Raw genomic sequence first — 26,098 nt, 5'->3', positions numbered from 1 at the left:
CTCACCTCTACTGGTGATAAGCACTGCTGTAGGATCTACGGTTTCCAGCTGGCATTCTCTCTCTCTGCACGCTGTGCAGTCTACGTCCCTGGGCGATTCGACAGTGCTTTCATTGCCTGAAAGAGTGTTTCTCCTCCTAAAAACTGTTTATTTCCTCTAAAAGAGTTTGAGTTCCCACTCATAAAAGAGCAATACACAGCAGGCGTTGAACGTCATTTTCAGGACACATATTTTTAAAGATGTCTTTCCACCTCTGTGTAGTTCCTTAAAGCGGTTGATTTCACTCCACTTCTGATTGTCATAAAAGCTGCCTCGCATGCCTGGGCTGCGAATCACACCATTTTATGAATGGTTCATGTTCTCAGTCCTTGTTTCATCACCCGCATTCTCAATAAAGAGCTATTTCCTCACTCCCTGGGTCATCCAGCCAGTGCACGCCATTCTCACGGCACCCTGGCCCCAAAACTCTACAGTCCTGGCTCCACTCGGGTTGATGCATATGAGACCGCTTCAGCACTGGCTACAGACTCAAGTCCCGAGATGGGCATGGCGCCACGTCACATACTGTGTGATAATCACACCTTCTTGCCTCTGCTTTCTGCAAACCGAAGTCCCGTCCAGACGTATTGTGATGACCAGAGACACCTCTTGACAGGGTTGGGGTGCCGTATGCAACAGGTACGCTGCTGCTGGCCTCTGGACAGGACCCCGGCAGTGTTGGCACATCAGCTGCCTAGAGCTGTTGGCTGTATCTCTTGCCCTACGGTTTCTCCCACTAATCCGGGGCAAGCACATCTTGATCCGTTCAGACAGCACCGCAACGGTAGCATACATAAATCACCAAGGCTGCGTGCGCTCTCGTCATATGTCACAACTCGCCCGACATCTCCTCCTTTGGAGTCAGCCGTGACTCAGGTCGCTGCGTGCCACTCAGATCCCTGGCAACTGCAACACGACGGCGGATGCGCTGTTACGGCAGGTTTCGCCCAGCGGAGAGTGGAGGCTCCACCCCCAGGTGGTCCAGCTGATTTGGGACCAATTCGGCAAGGCACAGATAGATCTCTTTGCCTCCGAAGACAACTCCCACTGCCTGCTCTGGTACTCCCTGACAGGAGCTCCTCTCGGGACAGATGCGCACACAGCTGGCCCCGGGGGCTGCGCAAGTACACATTTTCCCCAGTAAGCCTTCTTGCACCGGTGCTGTGCAAGATCAGGGAGGACGAGGAACCGGTCATCCTGGTGGCCCCTTACTGGCCCACCCGGGCCTGGTTCTCCTCGAGACAGCACCTCCCTGGAAAATTCCCCTGAGGAAGCACCTTCTTTCTCAGGGACAGGGCACCCTCTGGCACCCGCACCCAGACCAGGATGGGATGCGGAAGATCTAGTGGATCTACCACCTGCAGTCCTAGACATGATCAACCAAGCCAGAGCTCCCTCCACCAGGCAACCTAAAGTGGTGCTTGTTCGCGAATTGGTGTTCTTCTCAAGCCGAAGACCCCCAGAGGTGTGCAGTTCAGTCAGTGCTTTCATTCCTGCAGGAGAGGCTGGAGGGGAGGCTGTCCCCCTCCACCTTGAAAGTGTATGTATCTGCTATCACAGCCCACCACAACGCAGTAGATGGCAAGTCACTAGGTAAGCACAACTTGATTATCAGGTTCCTGAAATACACCCGGAGACTGAACCCTCCCCGGCCTAGCCTGTTCCCCTCCTGAGATCTCTCTGTGTGGTCCTCTCGGGCCTTCAGAGTCCCCTCCTTCATCGCGTTAGCCTCCATCAAAAGGGTTGGGGACCTGCATGCCTTCTCTGCATTCTCACGTTATCCTGAGGCTGCAACGGGGCTACATGCCCAAGGTTCATATGACCCCTTCAGGGACCAGGTCGTGAGCTTGCAGGCAAGCTGCCCCAGGAGGAGGCAAACCCAGCCTTCTTGTTGCTGTGTCTGGTACGTGCTTTGTGTATCTATTTGGACCGCACGCAGAGCTCTAGATGTTCTGAGCAGCTCTTTGTCTGCTTCGGCGGACAAAGGAAAGGGAACGCCGTCTTCAAACAGAGGTTAGCTCACTGGGTCTTTGATGCTATTTCCTTAGCTTATCACACCCAGGCCATGCCCGCCCCCTTGCGAGTTCGAGCACACCCTACGAGAAGGAGTTGGTCCCATGTTTTGTCAGGTCTGAGTCGGTAGAACTCGGTAACGTGGCACAACCGACCGGGTGTTCCGGTTGAACACAGCGCCCTTCACCAAGTTGATCCAGTGCGCCTTCTATCCCTGGTTAGCCACTAGTTCCCTGAATATTCAGAGCAATTCACGGCCAGACCCAGTACGAGTCACAGGTGCTCTGTACTGGGGTCGGGATCCACAGGCTTAGTTCCTTTCTCAGACGAACTCCCCGTGATGTATTTCCCACCGTACGGCGACCCGTGTTTCCCTTGGCCAGCCCCGCTGCCCCGGTCGCCGTGCTGTAGAGTCCCCCTCATTAGACTGGACCTGCCATCGCGCCATTTCCCACGACAAAACCCTCCTGCTGTATTTGCCACATGTTACCTCCGCCTAGACTGGGCAGGATGTGGCCTCCACAGGGTATTGTCCCCCTGAAAGAATAGGACCGGGAAAGACTGCCTTCCCCAACACGTTTCATAGCTTTAAGATAGCCCCAGCCGCTTCACATCCTATGTGAGAGACATAGTGAGAGAAAAGGCCGCGGCTGCCGGGCTTGCTCAAATGCTAGTCATGTAGCACCTGTTCCCCCCCTCAGGGGTGCGGGGAACCTAAGGTCTGTATGTGACATCTCTTTGGGGGCATTGGGAGGGCTACGTGCAGTTGCCTCTAGCATGCAGTAGCCTGCTTGCACCTGTCTCGACAGTTCACATAACATGGTCAGTGCATGCCGTTTTTAGATGGGACCCCTTGTGTCACTTCATTCGAGTGAGGGACAGAAAGGGAACATCATGGTTACTGTTGTAACCTCCGTTCCCCAAGAGAAGAAACAAGACATTCTGTCCGTCCTGCCACAGCACTAGACCTACCACTGTAAACGGTCGTACCTTATTTTCGGCTCCTCAGTGCAAAATCCTGACTGGCAGTTGCTGCCCTGCTTCCCTTTATACCCCACATATGTGTATGTTCCGGGGCAGGGCATGCAAATTCTGTCTGCCAACTTGACATTGGCCTTTTCTCAGGTTCAGAGGTATGTTTGGCATCTCAGGAAGACCCCTTGTGTCAAGTCATTCGACACAACGTCTCATTCCTTCCCTCAGGGAACGGAGGTAACAACAGTAACCATGACGTTTTAGGCCAACCAATAAACAAACATAATTTCAAATCGATACATATTACAGGCATCAGATTTTAGCTAGCCTCCATTCCAACTCTTTATTTCAAGAAAGGAAAAGTCTGTGAACAAATTTGGTTACTCATTCTATAGTTATTAATATAATACAAATGACGAATGTGTGTCAAAACCTGTATAACGCTTCGCTCGTCTAATTCTAAACTCTGATATTTTTTCTACTTCTGTTGTACACAAAAGTTATTTTCCAATTAAGTCATGGTCAAGTTTTGGTTTAGTTCAAGGGTTACATTTATTGTTTATTGGTTCTTTTTTTTTTATATGGGAGTAAGAGTATGCTTTCGTACAATCAACTACGATTTTTTTAAGATTTTGCCATCTCGTACTAAGACTTGTCACAAGACCAGGTTGTTTATTTCATATAAACCCGCCATAGTTAGCACATAAAATGTGACAAAAGTGTGGTTGGTTTCTTTACATGTCTACCAGATGGTCACTTCCTGTTAAAGTGGGCAGTTCTTTACCTGAAACTGGACCAGACTTTGAGTCATAAAGTCTAAATTCAGGCTATGCAGGACTTGGCCACTCTAATTAGGAATGGCATCTTGGCTAAACTGGTGGGGACCTGGTTGAGCTGGTTAATCATCTTCAAAAATGTAAGTGGTTGACCCGTTTGACCAGCTTAAGCTTTGCTTTTTGGATTTTAGTTTTTTAAGCAGGAAAGATGAAACATTCCCAATGAAGTCATATCATGTATTCCACTCATGGCTAGTTTAGAGTTATTGGGTAAGCACCTTCAGGAAGCTGTACATGCAGATGGACATCCAGTTGGTGAGCATCTTCTCTACCACTGATTCTGTTCGCCGGAGCATCAGTTTGGGGTTTTTGGAGGCTGAAGCGTCAATCAAATCCACCAGCAAGTCCTTCATGATGCTTGTGTAGTATTGAAGTTTACCATGGAGGGCGACTGTGAGCAGAGAGGCTAGATTGCACCTAAACGTCAATGGAAAACATGTTTAAATGAAATTAAACCTAAAGTGGAAAGTGTGAGATGAGGAAATTTGGGGAATGTCCAGCTCTCTGAAGAACCGTTGTGATGAATAGCTCTGTACAGACGAAAACTCGCTCGCCAGACATCTATTCCACACATGTAAACCAATTGTGCAATACTATACTGTACTCTTCAATTGATGGAGCAACTCAGACACATATGATTATGGCATGCATGTGTACAGTGTGTCAAATACCGAAATCAAAGCACTGAATTATTTTGAGTAATGCAACTAGTCTCCACTTTGCTGTAGTTTCTACTAGAGATGGGAGATATGGCTACAAACATTATATCTCAATATTTTTCAGCCTATTGAAAATATTTTATTATATATCTCTCTCTATAATTATGTATTTGCTCTGAAACGGATCAGGTTATAGGTTATAGATGAAGATTAATCAGATGAACCATAATTTAATCCAAACAGCCACTCTAGCCAAGTAGATCTACAGTATTTCAAAATGAAAAGGCCATTGACCATTGCATAATACTAAATACTTACCTGTCAAGTTTATTATAATAATATCAATTATCATTATTATTTGAAGTATTAGATTTGTTTTATACAAAAGTAATATATATCTGTTCTATTAATTCACCTTCACCTGGAGCTTTTATATTGACACTGAAAGTGCAGTGTGTATTTGACTGTCTGATGAAACGCTGTTGTCTCCTCTTCTGTTATACTGTGCTCCCTTTGGAGATTTGTATAATAACTTATATTGAACATCTCAATTGTTTTTACTTCACAGTGATGAGGCAATTGAGATGCTTGCTGAAGTCTGCTGCTGCTCAGGTGTTTCTCCTGAGACAAAAAACTCCAATTATCTCACGTGTCCTCTATTTTAGACACCAAAATCTCAATATTAAATCAATATTAACCGATAATTCACAGCTAAATGTGGCTGAAACCCACAACATGATTAAGAGCTCACTGAAGCCGATACGACAATTGTGAAAATTACGATAATTCACAGCTCGTGGCTTCTACCGAAACCGGTAATTTTCCTTTTCACCTTTTAACCCTTTAAAGTTGAGCTGCAAATGAATTCAAAACTACTCATAAAAGTGTCATTTAATTGTACCATTTTCCTAATTCTGTTCGTGTATTATAAAGTAATTAGCAAAAACAGCAATAATTGCCCCCAAATAACATATATAAGTTTTGTTGGATTTTCGCTTACTACTTGAAACACAAACCGAATATGGAAAACAGCATAACGTTGCGTGCATACATGGAGAAATAATCCTCACAGAGCGACCTGACAATCAAAAATATTGGCAGTTATTCCACTATCGGCATAGAAATCATATTCTGATTCACCCAGTTATCTGCTAAATATTGTACACCCCTATTTGAAAGTCTAACTATTCTATTTTCTTAATTAATTTTAGGACAAACATTTAAGAAAAAAGTTGATATTAGATGACATAAGTGAGCAACATCTCAACTATAATATTTTCTTCTGGAATCTTCTTTTAGAGTTATTAACTCAGTACTAGAAAACAAGTTCTTCAGCAGCTTCAAGAACTTTCTCCAAAGAGAAAATGTGTTTTTTATGAGTGCATTTTCAGCCGTATAACCTGTCTCTCGCGGCAAAGTCTTTCTGCTGCTCAAGTGCATGAACGAAGGTGACTAGGAAGTGTTTGTTGTTGAGTAGAGTGGAGAACAGTGTAATTCCCTCCTCCAGGTTTGGTCGTGTGGTGTTGGATGGCTAAGAAAAAGTCAAAGATACAGGTCACGTTAGCATACGGTATGGAGTGCTCTTTAAAACTTCTGATTAAATATTTATTTTAACAAAACTAAGTTATTCAAGGTATTCAATAATGGTGTCGATTTGAATGATTGACAAAAATGATTCAGAAAAATCAAACATTTATCAAAATATATCCCTCCCTCAGGGAATGGAGGTTACAACAGTAACCATGATGTTCTCTGTTACTGGTAGTTCATGCATTTTTTTCTTCTCGAGTAGAAATGCCTTTCAGCAAATAGTTTACAATGTCCTGCTTACTTTTGGTACACATCTATTTGTGCACTCTAGGTCATTTGTACATTCTGTATTTTGGACATATTTGTGACTTTGTTGTATGCTGTCATGTTTATGTCCTTTTTACTTCCATACATTTTGAACAACGATATTTCCATGAATTTTCTAGAGATCAGAGTCAAGAACAATTTCCAACCAATGAAATATTTTAGATTAGAACATGAATAGAAATAAATATATTCACTATAGAAATTTCAATTACATTTATAATTACAAAATGCCTTCTTGTACAATACTGATGTTGTTGTGCAATGTCAGGTTGTGTCATGTTAAAGAAACCGAGGCAATTTATCAAGGATTCAAACCAATAGTTTCCCAACAACTGTGCATAGCAAAGAAATAAATAAAGCAAATCTAAAAACAAGAAGCCACTTGTGGCCATTTATTACAGTGATTTTACCATGTAACATGCAGCATTTTGTGGCTTATTGCTTTATTATAACACAATTGGATGCCTTTAATATTAAACAGAAAGTAGATTTTTAAGGACTGAATGTTGAACACTGAGTTGTGTATGTGATCTGTCACAGGACTGTGTTGTGTGTGAGTGTTTAACAGCGGGGCCTCTGGAAACTGTTTCCATATGCTGCAAAGCCAAACAGCAAGATAAATGAAGGAGTGCAGATCTGAGGCCAGCGGCAGGAAACAAGATCTTCACTTGAATATATTGCAATATGCGATCACACTTTAATAATATTTAAGGTGATTCTAACTTCTACTGAACTACAGTCAGTGTTTTAGTGTAAACACACTTCACATCAATGCTCAGCAGTAAATCAATCATGATATTATGAGCCAGTGGCACAACAGTTGCTATAGAAGTTATTCATTATTTCCCAAAGCTTTGAAAAATTCTTCTTTTGACTGATAGTGTGTGTATGTGTGTGTGTGTGTGTGTGTGTGTGTGTGTGTGTGTGTGTTCCCAAGTGTTCGCTCATATGGGAAAGCCGTGATGCTCTGTATTGTTGTTGCTGTGATTCATGAAGCGTTCCATTCAACTCAAGAGTGTCTGAATTTTCATCTTTCAACTAGGGAAAGTGCCACTGAATGACACTTTATATCGTGTGGAAATCTTCATTCATTTCGTCGAGACGCAGGTGTGTGTTACATCACTTAGGGCAGGGAGATTTACAGTCAGTAACAAACATTCACTTTTATTAAATAATAACAAGACAAAGTTCTTACATTAATGATAATAAAATGTGTTTAGCGAACATTTTGCAGAGACAGGTGTTGAAAACACGGTTAATTACTCTCACTTTGATTTGATTATTGTAATGATAGCAGCATCAGTTTGGCTGCTATGAGACATCTCTGACAATCAATGCACCCCTCAAAACCACAACCTAATCAATCTCAAAATTAAAAATAAGCTCCCTCTTTGACACATTTGTGTTTAGTTGTCAGATAATTGTCACTGGATTTTGTGAAAAGTGAAAAGTCACATCATGCATGATCACCATCGATCATCGTTTTCATGATCGATCATTGCTGCCTCATCTGAGTACCCGTCCCATCTCTAACTAAAATCAGCTGTGTGCATTGTGCAAGTATAGGACACTTGATGATTTCAATTTTAGAGTTCTGTGTGTTTTGCAGTATTTATATTTAATTTTAAATAATACAGTTTGATATATGCAACGTTTACTTTTGGCCCACTGCCCTCAATTCAAGTTTGATTTTTGGCCCTTCATAGGAAAATGTTTGGGCACCTCTGATATAAAGCGACAAATACAGTGAGAAAATCTGTTTTGTATCATTCACTGCAACAGTAAGGAATATAAAATAAAAACACATGGATGTTTAGGCTATTTCACCCGCCCGACAATTTTGCAGAAAGACAACTAGTTTGCAGGTATGCAGTCTGATCAGGTGCAGAACAAGCAACGGAACTGAATCAAACCACCAACCCTGCGATTAGTGGCCGACCCACTCTACCAGCTGAGCTACCGCCGCCCACATAACATAACATAAATGGAACTATGGGAATTATGTCCAAAATAAATCAAAACTGTGTGATATTTGATCATCTTCACAGTAGTCACACTTTGTCTAGAATTTGCAGACATGAACTCTTGACATTTTCTCAAGCAACTTCTTGAGGAATCACACCGAGATGCTTCTAAACAGTATTGAAGGAGTTCCCATCTATGCTGGGCACTTACTGGCTGATTTCTTTATTATTTGGTCCAAATCATCCATTTCAAAATCTTTTGTATTATTACATTTGAGTTTTGTAATGAAATAAATGAATATGTTGGCACAATTATATTTTTGTCTACAAAACTAATTTCAAACATTTAATCATACGCATTCAGACCAAAAGATTTTTAAGATCCCGAGAAACATTTCAGTCAAGTGTTTCAAAACTTTTGACCGTTAGTGTTTGTACATAAAAATGTATTACATCAATGAGCAGACTCAAACAGGTTTTGTGGTTCATTTATTAACCTTGCTATTTCTTGTTAAATGTAATAATTGATTTACTGTCTTATCTGATTGTAAAGGACAGAACAGATATTAAAGACACATTATTCAATGAAAGTGGATTCCGTGATCTCATCTTTGATGGAGACACAATACACGGAAGAATATCTCCATTTTAATCTCAAGCGCTTTTCAGCAAAACAAGACGATTTTCCTAAAATCTAAATTCAAGCACTTTAAGCACTTCAAACACCTTGTGCGAACCCTGTAAACCTGGGGTGGTGAACCTTTTCCCATTAAGGCTATTTGATTATTTACGCAATTATTCCTGAGCCATACAATTGCTTGCAATTTCTGATTGTGGCACCAAGAAAAAACACTAAAACGGCTGTCTATTATACAATATTTTGCATTGTAAAAAAGCACAGTAGAGGTAAAATGAAGTGATCATTTTATTTATGATCACATCAGACAGGAAAGAATGTTGCAAATTTCGAAATACCATGTTATGCCTCGATATTTTCCGTAATTTTTTGGGTTCATAATATATCGAAATGTAATTTATCGTCCAATCCCACGTGTGTGTATATGTGCATCTCACCTTCCAGTCCTGCAGTAGCGGATGTGTTTCTGATAGTGCTCGTGGGCCGAGAGGATTGTTCTCATAAACAGGCTGAACCAGACGTCTCTCATAGTCAGAACACATCTACACAAACACACACACACACACACACACACACACACACACACACACACACACACACACACACACACACAGGCGTTCAGTCAAACAGCAGCTCATAGTCCATCTGCTGTCAAAAGAGTGCTGATGTTCCATTCAAGCAGATCATTTAGGGTTTTTGGGGTTATTTTCATCTTCCAGGTTTAAAATGAACATCACAGGATGTGTGTGTTCTGACACCGGTAAACTTGGCATCACAAACGGCATCTATCTACCATTACTGTAAGAGTGTTAACCAATCAAATTCTCAAAAATACAAAACCAACATTAAATTGTGCATTAAATGACAAATATGACACTTTGTTAAGGGGTTATAAAGGGGTTCATTAAGTAAGGAATAATTGACGACGGGCCGTTGAATTATTAGAAAAATAATGCACACCCGGGGTGGTAATGCGGTCACGACGCGAAGCGGAGTGGCCGTTACACTCGGTGTGCATTATTTTCTAATAATTCAACGCCCGAGTCAATTATTCCGCTTATACTACAGTTACCACACCTCGAAACATTGTTCAGATGATGTGATTCTAGACGTTTGTCAAGTTTTTGTCATTAAAACGCTCTTGTATGTAGGACTAATTTCTTACGCATCTAATCCCATGTCTCCGTTGCTAATTCCAAAACATCATTTTAGAGTTAGTAACGGAGGTTTGAGCCACTGACAGCAGACTAATGCAGTTATTAGTGTAGTTATTAGAGAGACAGAGTTGCAATAATGAGACAGAAAATCATGTGCGTCATATTATTTAATTTATTTATTAATTCATACGTTATAATTCATTCGTTAATTCGAACGAATTTATTTATTAAAATTAAACTGCACGTTTCCATTGATGGTGAAGTCAGACATCGAAAATGGCAGATCAAGCGCATTGGGCTGACAGAATTCAAATCATCCAACGACGTATTGGGCTGCTGTGTCTGGTGACAAATCCTCTTGAAGTTAAAGTGGATTTGTCGCTGTCACTTCTTGTTATGAATTGTATCCTATTTTCCGTTATTACAGTTGACTATGCGAAGTGATATGGAACTGTAATGCGGTCAAGACATGCCTGGAACTACTTTAGCCGTGCGTTTCCCTGAAAATAATTGCACACCTTAGAACGTTCTCAACCAATCAGAATCAAGCATTCAACAGCCCTGTAGTATAATGAATAATAATCACTGATGTTCAGTTATAACAACTTGAATAAAAGGGAGACTTTCGTTTAGACTTGAATAAATACTTAATAACATGATTCACTTCTTAATGTAAAGTGGACACATATGAAGCATGTATTACAGAGTTTCTAACATAAGAAACTTGTGCATACATTTCAGGATGATTTAATGATTTAATGGTCATCGAACTTTATCACATGATATCTGCTGTGAATGAGCATAAAGAGCTGAAAAGTGTTTTTGTCACTTCATTCTTTTGACATCAATGTGAGGAAAGTGACAACACAAGTGAGTCAAGACATTACAGTCATGAACATAAACACAAAATGACACAATCCTCCCTTTTAATCTCATTATAACAGTCTGTTTTTGTGACATACATCATAAACAATGGGATTTTATGTGTATGATTAAAATAAGTATAGGTTTTAAGCATTCATAACATGTAAGTTCAAATGCTCACTCTGTGGAAAGAATTGGCCAAATGCCGCCCTTTTTATTAATGTTGTAACTGCATATAAAGAGACATTTATAATGCATTTGTTTATTACTTGTTAGTCATTAATGGGCCCCTTTAAAACCCCTTAACAAAGGTGAAGTAATGTAAAGTGTTATCAAATGATCTTTGTGTATTTGTGTATCTTGAGCTTGTAAACCACTGTATAATGTATTCATGCATTTAGTTGTGAAATGCAGCGTGCATTAGTGAAAACCTTTGAAGCTCTTAACTTTGACTTGTGCTAAAATGGAGATTTCATGACATTTTAACAGCATATACAAAATTCCCCCAAGTCTGACAAAAAACACTGACCAGCAAACACTTTGTCTATTTGTGTGTGTATTTTTAGGGTGGATCTGTGGTTCACGTGTTATTCTGATGGTGTTCAGTGTTTGTGTGAGTGACACTGAGCGCTGTCTCTATATGTTTATTGATCATTGCTCCCAGAATGTCATCATGTGCTGTTCTGTAATTACTAATGTGATTAACAATACCTTATAAAGTAAAAAGAAGATTTTTACAGTTTCAGAAGGTTAATATCAAGTGTATGACATTTCTTTTATTTATACATTTATTTTTTTACAGTGCCAGAATGGTCATGCAAATTCAGCAGTTTTAAACTGTAAAATGTTCAGGTTGTTCTGGTTGTTCTGTAAAGCTGTTTAAATTTTTACTGTATTGTTTACATAATTATTCTGGCAACCACAGCTGCCATTTTATTTGTTTTGTTAAAAACAACAGATTTCTTTTTACAGTGTACTGTAGACAAAGTAACACTTGTGGTTTTCAAATGAAAACAAAGAGGAGAAGAAAGTCAAAGATCTGCCACAACTCTAACTTCAATGGACAGCAGACTCCAGTGTTGAGAACTCAGATTCAATTTAGAGAGACGATTCTTTCAAACAATTCCTGTGAATGAACCGGTTAAAATAAACGATTCCCTTTTGAATGGTTCCTGTAACTGAATCAGTTAAAATAAATGTTTCATTTTAATAAAGTTGTTTCTTTCAGACAAATCATGTAAAAGAATCAGTTAAAATAAACTATCTAATGTTGAGAACTCTGATATATATTGCTACTCTTTATCACTATATTTCGATTCAGTTCTATAAAGTAGGTGTGGCATGGCGGAGGGCAGGGCCGGGTCGTGATCATACACACCCGGTCCATTATCAAGCTAATTAAGCCTCCGAGAGGGATAAAGGTCGACTGCAGAGGATCGTGCGGGAGAGAGAGATCGTTAGCGGACATGTCCGTCATGTGTGCGTTTGTGTCTTCTTTAGGGCTGGGACAACGCGTCGACGTCATCAATGACGTCGACGCAAAAAATACGTTGACGCAAAATATGCGCGTCGATTCGTCGGACCCAAAACAAAGATGGCGGCGCCGGCAACTAGTAGCAACATGAGTGGCTCCTCAGACTGTCAGAAGTGCAAGGCGGCATGCACTCGTTCCTCTAAAGTATGGGAATTCTTTAATTTAAAAGGAAACAAATCCGTGATATGTCGTCTTTGCAAAATGGAGATGGCCTTCCATTCTAGCACCACGGCAATGCACCAGCATCTGAAGGGGCGCCACCCGGTTGCAGCTGCAGATGACAGAGCACCGTACGTTTTTTTTCAACTCCCCACTTTGCACTCGATGTTGGAGTAGGCTATAATACGTTGTCGACACCTAAAGTTTTCACTTATAGCTATTAATAATGCGCTTATAGCTATGAATGTCGTGAAAAATACATAGAGGACAACGACAACGCGCTGACAGACAGGACCAAGCAGGTAACATTTAATAAAGTCTCAACTTTCAAATTTGGTCATTCAAAGAAAATTAAACCATAAATAGGCCTACTATTTTGTGGCTCTTTAATTTGTCGTGACAGATTGCTCGTGAACCGATCATCTTTTCCTTGGTTAATTTATAGCATCAAATAGGCTAAACATGAATGTAGCCTACATCAGAAGCACTGTTGTTTTAACCGCGGAAAGATGTCAGTACGGTAGCCTACAATCCATTATTCAAATTCAAATCCACCGACGTTAATCTTCTCTCTCCTGACTACTTTGTCGGACAAAAATGGCGTATTATGATCGATTGATCAGATCGCCAGTCAATCAAACTCCCGGCAAATGTTTTTTTTTTTTTACATTTTATACACCCCCACCCCCGATGAAACCGGTATTACCGGTGTTGTCACAAGTCGATTAATCGAATCGGACTGAAAAAATGAATCGTTAGATTAATCGATGCATCGAAAAAATAAATCACTAGATTAATCGTTTAAAAAATAATCGTTTATCCCAGCCATAGTCTTCTTTTAAGTTTATCATTAAACTATTATTTATATTGAAAAGCCGGTTCTCACCTCCTCCTTTCCATTGAATACTTTACAGTAGGGTATTAGTGTACAGTATGTTAAGTATAAAATTGTTCAATTTAATGTCATTACCCTATTTGTGTAACTCATGAAAATGAAACATGGTTTTACTATGTAACCACGACTGTAGAAACAATGGTTCATTTTGTGCTTACTATGGTTTTACTACAAATCCTTTAGTTAAAGGGACAGTTCACAATTCTCTCATAATTTACCCTCATGAGATTCAGATGTGTATGAATTTCTTTCTTCTGAAAAAAACAACTGAAGATTTTCAAAATAATATTTCATCTCTGTAGGTCCTCACAATATAAGTGCATTGTGACCAGAACTTTGAAGCTCCAAAAGCACATAAATGCAGAATAAATGTAATCCATATAGACTCCAGAGGTTTAAATCATGTCTTCTGAAGAAATATGCTAGGTTTGGGTAAGAAACAGATCAATATTTATATCCTTTTCACTATAATTGTTGACTTCCGGTGCGAATCTATGAGAGGCATCAGTTCACTGCCTGATGTAAGTGCGTAATGCTGTTGTGGTCTCAAGCTACTGTTCGTCGCTGGTGGAGTTGCATGACAGTTGAAGTGCACTCACTGCTGAAAACCTGAGACACTGCCTTTAGGTCTGACGACAAGGCAGCCCTCTGCACAACAAGGGCCAATCTATCGAAGAGGTACAGCACAACTACGCAAAAAGAATCCAAGGTCACTTCCTAAACACCAAGGATGCAAAGTGCATGTGGCAAGGCTTCAGGCCATCACTAGACCACTTGTCTGTGATGGTGACGCCTCACTCCCAGAAGCATTAAATGATTTCTACTCATGGTTTGAAACACAGAACAACATGCCTGTGGGGAAGGCCACCCCAACTCCCACCAACCAAGTACTTTGTCTGTCGGCAGTAGATGTCAAGAAGACTCTGTCCAGAATTAACCCGCGGAAAGCTGCTGGTCCTGACAACATACCTGGCCGGATGCACAGGGAATGTGCCAATCAGCTTGCAGATGTCCTCAAAGACATCGTCAACAGCCAAGCAGTTGTCCCTGTGAGCTTCAAGATGACCACCATCATCCATGTGCCAAAGAAATCATCTGTGTTCTGCCTGAATGACTACAGGCCTGTTGCACTCACACCTGTCATCATGAAGTGCTTTGAGCTGCTAGTCATAAAACAGCAGTCTTCCCACCACACTGGACCTATTTCAGTATGCTTATCATCTCAACTGCTCAACAGCGGACACCGTATCTGCTATGATCCACCTTTCTCTGACCCATCTGGACAAAAAGGACAACTACGTAGGGATGCTGTTCATAGAATTTAGTTCAGCGTTCAACACAATCATCCCACAACAACTGATAACAAAGCTGAACCTGCAGGGTCTAACCACCTCCCTCTGCAACTGGATTCTGGTCTGTTTAACTGGGAGACCCCAATCCGTCAGGATCAGCAACACCACCTCCAGCACCACCCCACTGAACACCAGCTCAGTTCAGTCAGATCAGTCCACTTCCGTTTACCCACCTGACAAAGTAGAGTTTAAATCATATCCTCAAGTTTGCTGATGACACTACAGTTGTGGGTCCCATCAGCAACAATAATGAATCAGTGTACAGAGAGGAGGTGAACCAGCTCGAAGAATGGTGTAGACCACTCGCCAATGCACATCAACAGAACAACTGTGGAGAGAGTCATAAGCTCCAAATTTCTTAATGTGTATATGACGGAGGACCTCTCCTGGACTCTCAACACCACCTGTCTAGCCAAGAAGGCCCAGCAGTTTCTGTGGAAGCTCAAGAGAGCCAAACTCCCTCCTCCCATCCTCATCACTTTCTAAAGAGGGATGATAGAGAGCTGTCTCACCGTGTGGCATGGTAAATGCACAGCCTATGACCGCAAGACCCTACAGCGAATTGTGAGAACACCAGCCACCAGTATTGCGGACGACCCCTCTCATGGACTCTTCACCCTCCTGGCAGAAGGTACAGGACCATCTGTGCCACCACCAGCAGACTCTGCAACAGTTTCTTCCCTGAGGCAGTCAGATTACCCAACACCATGCTGCCTCCCAATGCTCACCTGGCCTAGTCAAACACCTAACCCAATATGACTCAAAAACTTTGCAAACCTGCACTTTACAAAGCTGCATCAGTCACTTATTATTATGTATAACTCATCTATGCTATACTTTTTCTATACTTAAATATACATATAATTATGTTATACTTAATGCTGCAACACTACAAAATAGTTTACAGTCTACAGCTCATGTATATATTGTCCTGCACTCATCTCACACTGTTGTATTGCACTTTATGTAGTCTTGCGTACTGTTCTGTGTTGCACCATGGTCCTGGAGTAATGGCATTTCGTTCCAATGTATATAAGCTATATAGGGGAAAGACAATAAAAACCCACTTGACTTGTATGTTCACACGAGTACTGATGCTATACAACAACCAGAAGTGCAGCTCAGTTTGATTATGAGAGAATGAGCTTCATTGGTTTTGCTTTCAATTGAAACAGCGCATTTACTTCTCTCCTCGTAGACCCGCACCGGAACAAAACAATGATATTGTTGTAAAGGATTAAAGGGAAAGGAGGAGGCAAGAACTGGCTTGATAATATAAATAATTGTTTAATATAAACTTAACCAAATGACAAACACACAGGTTTCAGGCAGCTGCCCATACATCTCTCTCTCTGTCGCACTGCCATCTCCAGTCAGACTTTATACCTCTAGAGGCTTAATTAGCCCGATTAGGGGCTGGGTGTGTAGCATCCCATCCCAGACCCGACCTCCTCCCTGCCACAATCTCATTATAATTTTATCATTTCAAAAGACATTAATTTAACGACTGGATCAAATGGATTACATTTTATACTGCCTTTATGTGCTTTTTGTATCTTCTGAGTTCTGGTCACCATTCACTTGCATTGTTTGGACCTACAGAGCTGAAATATTATTCTTAAAATCTTAATTTGTGTTCTGCTGATGAAAGAAAGTCATACACATCTGAGATGGCATGAAGGTGAGTAAATGATGAGAGAATTTTCTTTTCTGAGTGAACAATTTCTTAAAAGTATGTTACTGAATTATAAGTGTGGATAATTTGGTTATTGAAAGTGAATTTCTCCTTAGTGAAATATATAACTATCAAGAGTTATTATTGAATTCTTTAATAATACTATCCGATTGTTGTATATCAAAAAATATTTTCAGTTTAGTTCTACTTTTTGTAAGTAGCTTATAGTGGAGCAAATAACTTCTGACAGGTTAAAAGAGCAGCTTGACTGTAGTTTATCAACTATAAGTTATGATTGACTTGGGAAATTAGCCTCAAAATAACTTCCCGAATACTGAAGGACACCTTCATCAAACTGTAGTGCAGTTGAATGGGGCAATATTACAAATTGGCTGATAATCCGATTATAAAAGTTATTTTGCATTAAACACTAGTTGTTGAATCTGTCAAACAATGTAAGTTCAGTATTCTGCCATTTCTTGAAGCCACATGACTTACTGCCATTCACATCAAATCATTTCTACTTTCAGTTTCACACATTTAATGGACTGCATTTCTAATAGCAGACACCTAGTGACAGGTCACACAAACAGACGAGTCGAGAGGTACCTTAGGAAAGAACGTGCGGGTGACAAACTGCTTGTACTCCAGGAAGGGGATTCCCTGTGTGCGGTTCAGTTCTTTACTCAGATCCGTCATATCAGTCTGGAGCTCCGCAAAACCTGTGGCACAAACTGACATGTCAGCAACACACACTCTGTAGACACAAGCACAGAGACACATACTGAACTGTGCACAACACACACACACACACACACACACACACACACACATTTTCTTAGTGTAATTCATTTCCCATTTAGTTTTTTACAATAACTTTGGCACTAATTTCAGAACCTTGATGTCATTTTTCCAAACTCTAACACTTTTTCCAATTACTTGGATGCAATACACATAAACCTAAGATCATTTGTTCATTGAACTTAAATCACCTGTTCAAAATGACACAACTTCACATTACATCTGAGATGACTGTCTATTCATTTCATTACAATGATCTAACTATCAAATGATACAACTGCTCAAAATGATAAGTAACTGTTGCATTACTGTTAATGCATAGTTTTATGGAAACTGATGAACAATATTCCATGTTAAGATCATGAAAGTTTCAGGATATTGACACCAATTACTGTGAAACATGAACCAATTGGATACATCTATGGATGTAATATTTAATCATCATTCTTTATCAAACACTGTTTCTATGGTCCCATGCACACCTTTTCCAATACTGCTAACTCATTACTGATGATTGATTTCACATTGTGGTACATAGTGAAATGTGTGATATCAGCCTACAACACTATAGCGATAACATGGAGCCAGCAGGTGATCTTGGTCACAATAGAGGTCAAGCTGTGGGAGGAGGAAGACGTGGTGGTCAAAGGAATGCAGGGGACAAGCACCCCTTCTGAGAGGTGGTCGTGGGCCTCGTCATAGAGGAGGGCTTTGGCCTCACCAGAGAGGTGGCCATGGGCCTCGTTTGAGAGGAGTGGGGGAACATGGTATAGGACAAGGCCACGGACCAAAACAGCAGCAACAACAGCAGTGTCCAATGAAATCCGAACAATAGTTGCAGACCATGTTGTAAATCATAGCATGACAATGACTGATGCAGCTACAATGATTCAACCAAACCTCAGAAGATTAACCATGGCCTCAACCATCAGAACTTTCCACAATGAGAAGTATTCAGCATGCACTAAACATTAGGCTACTCTCAATTGTCAAATGACTGTATACTGCATGCCAATGTGTACCACAGAGTAGGTGATGTGACTAAATGTGTTCTTACTGTAATTTCCCCTGCAGAATAGAGACTAGGCCAAATATGGGAGGCAGAGGCTAAATTCTGACGGACCAACAAGAGTGGGCTGTGGTCAATTTGGTTCAGGCCAGAAATAATATTCGCCTCACAGACATTCAGCAGCACATCTTGGACAATAACAACCTGTTCAGCAATGTGGAAACCATACGTTTATAGACTATTGCATGCATGCTGAAAAGGAACAAGGTGTCTCTACATCCAACATCCAAGTATCTGGACAATGTGGGGCCAACATCACCATGTGTGCGGCTATTTTGGAAGATGGTGTCGTGGGACACATTTCTTGTAACCTTCCTTGATGAGCTAAATCAGGTCTGTAGAGAGTGACCTGTGTCATTGTGTGGGATAATGTCAAGTTCCACCATGCTCAATGGGTGCAAGCATTGTTTCAGGCAAATCCACCATTTACCACCATGTACTTACCCTCATTCTCTACTTTCCTTAACCCGATTGAGGAATTTTTCTCCACATGGAGGTGGAAGGTATATGAACCTTCACGAACAAGTCAACCTTCTCCAGGCCATCAATGACATGTGCAATGACATCACGGCAGACCAGTGTCAGGCCTGAATTTGCCATGCCTGAAGATTCTTCCAAAGATGTTTGGCTAATGAAAATGAAAACCTGTGGCCAAACCCACAAGACAGGGTTGATGGAAATATAGAAGTACAGTAATCAATCCTTTGTTTTACTTTTTACATTAAGTCAGGTGAGGAACACTGGTGTTGACGTTTTACTGTAGTTTTTCTTTTTTGTAGCTAATTATTTTGGCTTTGTTTCAAAGAAACTTATGATTTGATTTCATCAATACATTTCAGATTCTGTTAAATGATTCCACTGTGTCTGTAGTATTCTCTCTACTAGTCCTTTTATAGTGATGTATTTATGTGTAGTACCATAATGAAACATATTATCTCGTATTTTGTACTACAATATTGAATGATTCCATGAACAACTACACAGTGAAACTATCGGTATCTTGTGTGAGGGTGAGCTAAATTAATGTTCTTATGGTATTTCATAATAAATTAGTTATTTGAACCAATGTGTGGTGAGCAGGGCGGGGCCGAGCGGCGTCTGGGCAAAGCGAGGCCAGGAAGATAAGTGGTTAAAGAGCTCCTCCTGTGTGTCACACCTGTCTCGCACTCCAGTGAGTATTGGAGGAGGGGAGACAGCAGCAGAAGAGAGAGCGAGAGAGAGAGAGAGAGAGAGAGAGATGCATGAAGCTATCTGTGTGTATCTGCGTGTCAGTGTAGTGGATGCTGAAAAGAAAACATTTTGTGTACTGCTGAAAATGGCCTGAAAAGTGCAACAATAAATGTCTATGTGTTTTGTCAAGCCGGCCTCAGCTTCCTCCTTTCCATATTTGTTACACAATGATTCTGAAAGTGCAAAGTTTCTTTAGAGACATGAATCCATAATGCAATGCTTTGAACATTGGACAGCCTGTGTTACAAGTTATGACCATTCTTTTTTTGTGTGTCTAGAGTTTTGAAAAACTCAGAGTTTTGACAACAAGGTTCTGTAATGAGTGCCAAAGTGATTGTAAAAAAGCTGTTTCATTCAGCACATACTGAATGTTGTTTCACTGTAAAAAGAAAAACATTATTTATAAAGTTGAGTGTTTTATATGGGTTTGTTTAAACACACACACTATATTTTGTGTGAAGTTCCACCGCTCCCTACACGCATACTATGCTGTCTGCATAGGGCACCATCTTACAATAGGAGGGCACCAGAAAATCCACCGGCTGCCCTTATTCGCAGGTTATACGTTATTCAAGGACCCAAAAGCAGCTGCGGAACCCAGATGATCGCTTCACGCTCATATCACGCGAACCGCTACCTCCTTCACTCAACTACTTGAAAAGACTTGGGAAATAGCGCACACGTCGAATCAACTACTCATATGGTGTTTTTATGATGTGTTTTTGTACTTTTCGGAGCTTGACAGATAAGAATGGCAGTAAAGCAGATCTGCGAGCAGTATAGAGGACTAGCAGTGATTTATGACACACTCAGACCATTAGAGCATTTTCCTCCTGTCAGCCTCATTTTTCTTCATGTGATCTCTAAGAGTGTGTGTGTGTGTGTGTGTGTGTGTGTGTGTGTGTGTGTGTGTGTGATATATAGACCCCTTTAGGGCACTTGCACCAAAAATAACCTTCCATTAGTACAGATGTGTGTTACCTTTGCGTATCTCATCTCTGATCTGTGACTCCATCTCCTCCATTTGTAACAAGGTCTTCTGCCAGTACCTCTCCGCCCTGCGACTTTTAGTGCAATACACCACCAGCGCTACACACACACACAACACACACAGAGGTGGTGTTATTTTTGTTGCTCCCAGAAGATTGATTATTTGTTCAAGTGGACACACGCATATTAAGTGGGGTCCAAAAGTGCTAGACTACAAGTGAAACTGCTAAGTACAATGACTAAATAAATTAATTTAGCAAACAATAAGTTTTCTTATACAATATAAATTGGGTCTTAATGCATGAAGACATATAGTTGCCTTTATTTGACAGGAATAGGGTCCCTTTGCAAGAGTTAGTTGGCATCAACAAGTTTGAAAACCCCTTTATAATTTTTTTTTGTCAAATTAAAATTTGTAGTTCTGTATGCTCCGTTGTTGAACAGAAATATCAACAAGAACTTGATTGTTTTTTGTTTCTGACATGTATTTTGACTTCAATTGCAGCATGCATCTGATGATCATGTTATCCAGCATGATTTGAAAATGTTTCAAAAAGCTTCTAGTGTGGTTCAATGGAAGCAAAATACCAGACCATCTTTCCAAAGGAGTACAAAGAACATGATCAGTGTCACATAATCAGTTTGATTAGACTAAAGTTTGAATTTGACATGCGTCTTCTTTGATTCAAGTGCTAACATATCCTTAAAATATCCTTTATACAAATCAACAAAAATGTCAGGCAGCAGCCGATAACATTTTGGCAGCTAATAACTTCTGTTGTGAATGTAACGATTGGTATGAAATTTGGCATTCACTTGCGGAACACCGTAGTTAGGGTGCATACCAAATTTTGTGGTGCTATAACAAGCACCACTAAAACTTCTGCACTGTAAGGGCTACAATAAATCTTTCTGATTCCTCTGAATCCTTCAGTGCCCCTAAATCAATCAGCCATGTGGACTTCCAAGAAAATGTTTCTTCCTCCTTGATAATTTCTCTGATTCACATGAAATTTGATATGTATCAGTTTTAGATGCTCCTGACCGAAAGATATCAAAATAAATTTGATTGGATTCATTTAATTGTATGGAAAATATAAGCCAATACTTTTTGGTAGAGCCCCATAACGATTAGTAATTGGTCTGTATCTTATGAGCACAATATCAAAACCTAACAAAACCTGGTACACATAGACAACAGAACATTCTGAGGGAATATGCCAAATGAAATACATTTCCAATGCTAGGGGGCGCTATAACTTCAGAAAATCCTAATTGTGCAACTGTGATCAAAGCAGTTGAAATGCCATGCCAAAACATCTGTGTCAGCAGCATTTACACAATCTTTTTTGTCAAATGTATTTATTTTGGTCACGTAACTCTTCACATGTGTTTGGATAACTGACCAAGAAACAGTGCAGAATCTTAAATATTTCTTCTTTGTTTTGTCATTCCATTTCTTTGTTTAACATTTTCCAGATTCCTAAAATTTGGTTCATTTACAGTTTTTAAATAATAAAAAAACAGATGTTTAAAGTGAACAATAACAGACTTCTGATTGTAAAATATTTGTGTATATACGTACCAACAGTGCAGAGCAGCAGCAACACACAGCACACAACGATGGACACAACGATGGCCAGTTCACTGCTTCCACCCATCTGCACCATCGCTATAACCTTCTGAAAATTACCCACTTTTACCTGAATCACAACATCAACTCGATCACATATGTGTAAGATATAATATTACAGTATGCCAAACACTTTATTTATTCTTATTTATATATTACAGCAAGAAAAGTCATGAATCATAGTGATTTTACAATGGGTAAGGGGTTGTTTTAGGTATTACACAATATGTTTACTAAATGTGCACCAATCAGGGCTCAACGCTAAGGATCTGTTTACAGCCCCCGCCAAAATTTTCACTGACCCCAGCAGTGGAGGAGATAATGTGTTTATGGTCACACATTTAGTTTTGCTGTAATGCAACTTTTGGCCATGTGTAGTGTTTTCACACACAGGATGAAAGATTTAGTCACTGAGTAAAAGATTTGATTATTGGCTGAATGTAATAAACATATGAATCCCAGAGAGAGGAGACTTGCTACTAAATCAGTTCTGATGTGTAATATACAATAGGTAGATATTAGGCCTAATCTATGATTTAACAATGTGTATATAACATGAAATCAGACAACCCAAACAAGACCAACACTGACTGATACACAAAGAATGTATGATACACATGAGACATGTATCAGCTGTTTTATGAGGATGATATGAAGTAGACTGTTTTAAATATTCATCTTCACCCTGCAGCTGAACAGCTCTGATAATAATAGCAGTTTTACTTTTCATATCGAACGCATTATGTCGAAATAATGTTTACGTTTTTAAACATCACCTAATTAAATGTATACTTACATTTTGGATATTGAGCAGCTTGTGATTTCCAGGCGCGTGTATAATCAGGGTTTAACAAAGTTTATTACATCTCATTCAGTGTATCATCTCTAACGGTGAATTAATGAGAGAAAATGTGTTTGTTTTTTTTACAGTGGGAATAAAACTAGCGCTCTGTCCCTTTACAAGAATATGCATGTTAAACAGACTACACTGCATGTAGAGAGATAATGATGTGACTGGATTTTCAGTCCTATAGAAAGAAACTGTTTCTTTTTTGTTGTGTTCCAATGTGTGGATTACTAATTTACACCAACACGTAAAAACAAAAAATTTGGGGATTTTGTGCTCTGTGAACATGGAATGTGCAGGGACAGGCCTCCTTAAAATGTTGCGCAAGTTGTGCAAAAGTGTTTTTTTTTTCTTCAATTTTCTTCACATTGGTAATAGCTGTTGCTAAGACACTTGGAAAAGAGTGAGGAGTTTGCATGATCTCGTGCGTGCATGCGACTGTGCCTTGGTGAATCCAGTATATTACGCTGTCATGCATCTTTGCGAGCTAAATAGAATCGCTCTTGCTCGTCGGTTACAATACTTTGTTCGCTCCGTGTAATTTTTGTGCTCTTCCGCTAGTTGTTGTCTTGCACTAATGTTATAAATGCAGCACTGGCCTGATCGGGCAAGTGACAGTTCTAGCCACTGGCCCGAATCTTTCTCAAACTGGCCATCGGGCAGTCCTTATTGTCGAGCCCTGCCAATGTTCAGTAAATAAATGTATACAGTATATAATGTGTGGGGTAAAAGGCCCATTTAAATACTTTTATATTTACATGATTTACATCAACACAAACTTTGTCATATGTTTTTTTTTTTTTTTACACAAATTATGTTGCTCCACTGATATTGAACAAATAAATATATATTTAAATCATTATATACTTCGGGAACAAAACAAAATCAGAATTTATTTAAGGAGGTCTTTAGCCCTTCAATCTATGGCATAAAGAAAAAAAATTATAATTTAGATCCCACAAACACAAACAATCCTCCAAAATCCTTCCATGAATACCTTTTAACAGCATTCACCATGGAAGTATGTGTGAAAAATGCTCTGTAACCCATGATCCGGCTACGCCTCTGACTCAACATTGTGAGGAGGATATTTCAGTGAAATCAGTGAGATTTTCCGCTGTTTATTGACTGTTGAGATGTTCAGTGTGTTATCTGCTCCATTAACTGTGTCAGACGGTACTGACCAGTAGACTGAACGATGTTAAAAATAGATGTTTGTCTTTCGTGATGACACTAAGGCATGAGGAATTCCAGGCACGAATACACGCACACACACGCTTATATCAAGGCGGTGCAGATGTGGCAGGCACATGATTAACTCTTGTTTTCAAAGAAAGTTCTAGTGGATCTCTGTTCCTGCATCAAACTCACTGTTCCAGCGTCCGGAAGCGTGCAGAGAGAGCAGGATACAGATATAGCCCGACCAATATTAGATTTTTGAAACCGATACCAATACCGCATTTAGAAGGGGAAAATTCACAGATTCCCGATATGGTGGCAGATATAGCTAATGTTTTAGCTGAAATGAAAACAGACCTTTTCTTTGTGGATTGTGCACCGATTTTGCACGATATGACTATAAAAAAGGTACTCAGATGGCTGCTTTCTTCAAAAAATATTTTCATCAAAGAATATTTGACATTATTATTACACATTGTCAACATTTACAATATTTCCCTCTGAAATGTAATTGAGTGGAAGTATAAAGTAACAGAAAATGACATGGTAATACTCAAGTAAAGTACAAGTACCTCTAAATTGTCTTTGTTATCAAAGCATCATCAGCAATATATCTCTGTTAATGTATAACAAAACAGTCACAAACAATAACTCATAGTTCACTGCAGCCGAGTCAAGAGATAAAGAGCGGCAGTAGTGTTACGCTGTATTCTGCTATACAAGTTCAAGGGAAACTTTCAACGGTGGAAAACCAAACTTTTAATTTTAACTTTTTGTAAATGCAATGACTGGAATTGTTCGGTTGAAGGGGGTACCAAACTGCGAATCCTGAACAAAACAGTTTGGTGAATACATGTTTACACATTAGCTTCCACTCAGCTAACGAGCAATTAAAGTAGCTACGTGGTTGGCTATGCGCTCGTTGTCAAGTCAAGTAAATTCTATTTGTATAGCGCCTTTCACAACACACATCGTTTCAAAGCAGCTTTACAGAATATCAGCATTAACAGACGATAAAACTGTAATGTCTATAAAGTCGATTAATCATCATTGTGTAATTTCGATAAAATACGATTTTTAATAGTGTTTAAAAAGAATTAAATGATAATTGTATTAATAACCCCAGTGAGCAAGCTGTAGGCGACTGTGGCAAGGAACACAAAACTCCATAAGATGTAGATTAATGGAGAAAAATAACCTTGGGAGAAACCAGACTCACTGTGGGGGCCAGTTCCCTCTGACTAACATTATGAATGTAATGTAAATATTAATTATGTATAGGTAAAATCATGGTTTAAAATTATTAAACTAAGTGTTAAGGGTCAGTGATTAAACATCGATTGTGTTTGAACTGTAAGATTAATGACCAAAGTCTTTGAAGTCCATCTTGATTCATTGCAGAAGTTCACATAGATGCAATTGTCCTTGTTAATTGGCTGATGAAGGCTTTTGTTGGCAATAGTTAGTCTAAGCATTTCAAGATCGTAGTCCATCTATAGACCGAGGTGATGCAGGTTGGAGTTGGCATCATTTCATCCTCTGAAGTCCGTCATAATAGATTGAAGTGATGTTTGGCTGGCACCGGCTGCATTTAGTCATCATCATTCTGCGACATGTAGCAGTGGAGTCCAACATGAAGCAGGAATGGTGCTGGATCCAGCCGGTTCTGGTGACCTCAGGATAGGAGTCCCGAGGTTGAGACAGGGAAACAAATAAAAAGATGTAAGCATAGA

General features: G+C 39.9%; 1 protein-coding gene across 1 annotated transcript in view; it reads right to left on the bottom strand.

Annotated features, from left to right (window-relative positions):
• Positions 1-26,098, bottom strand: part of LOC127630935 (plexin-D1-like) — a 150,480-nt gene that overhangs the window by 13,886 nt on the left and 110,496 nt on the right. Inside the window, exons 20-25 of the mRNA XM_052108824.1 lie at positions 22,292-22,409; positions 20,698-20,805; positions 17,226-17,338; positions 9,418-9,522; positions 5,923-6,053; positions 4,082-4,280 (exon numbers count right to left, since the gene is read on the bottom strand). Of these exons, the coding sequence (XP_051964784.1) occupies positions 4,082-4,280; positions 5,923-6,053; positions 9,418-9,522; positions 17,226-17,338; positions 20,698-20,805; positions 22,292-22,409 (774 nt within the window). The remainder of the gene's footprint in view (positions 1-4,081; positions 4,281-5,922; positions 6,054-9,417; positions 9,523-17,225; positions 17,339-20,697; positions 20,806-22,291; positions 22,410-26,098) is intronic.

The sequence above is a fragment of the Xyrauchen texanus genome, chromosome 37 (genome assembly GCF_025860055.1).
Source record: "Xyrauchen texanus isolate HMW12.3.18 chromosome 37, RBS_HiC_50CHRs, whole genome shotgun sequence".
NCBI lineage: Eukaryota > Metazoa > Chordata > Actinopteri > Cypriniformes > Catostomidae > Xyrauchen > Xyrauchen texanus.
The sequence above is the reverse complement of the archived record's forward strand: the minus strand, read 5'-3'. Positions and strand labels throughout refer to the sequence as shown.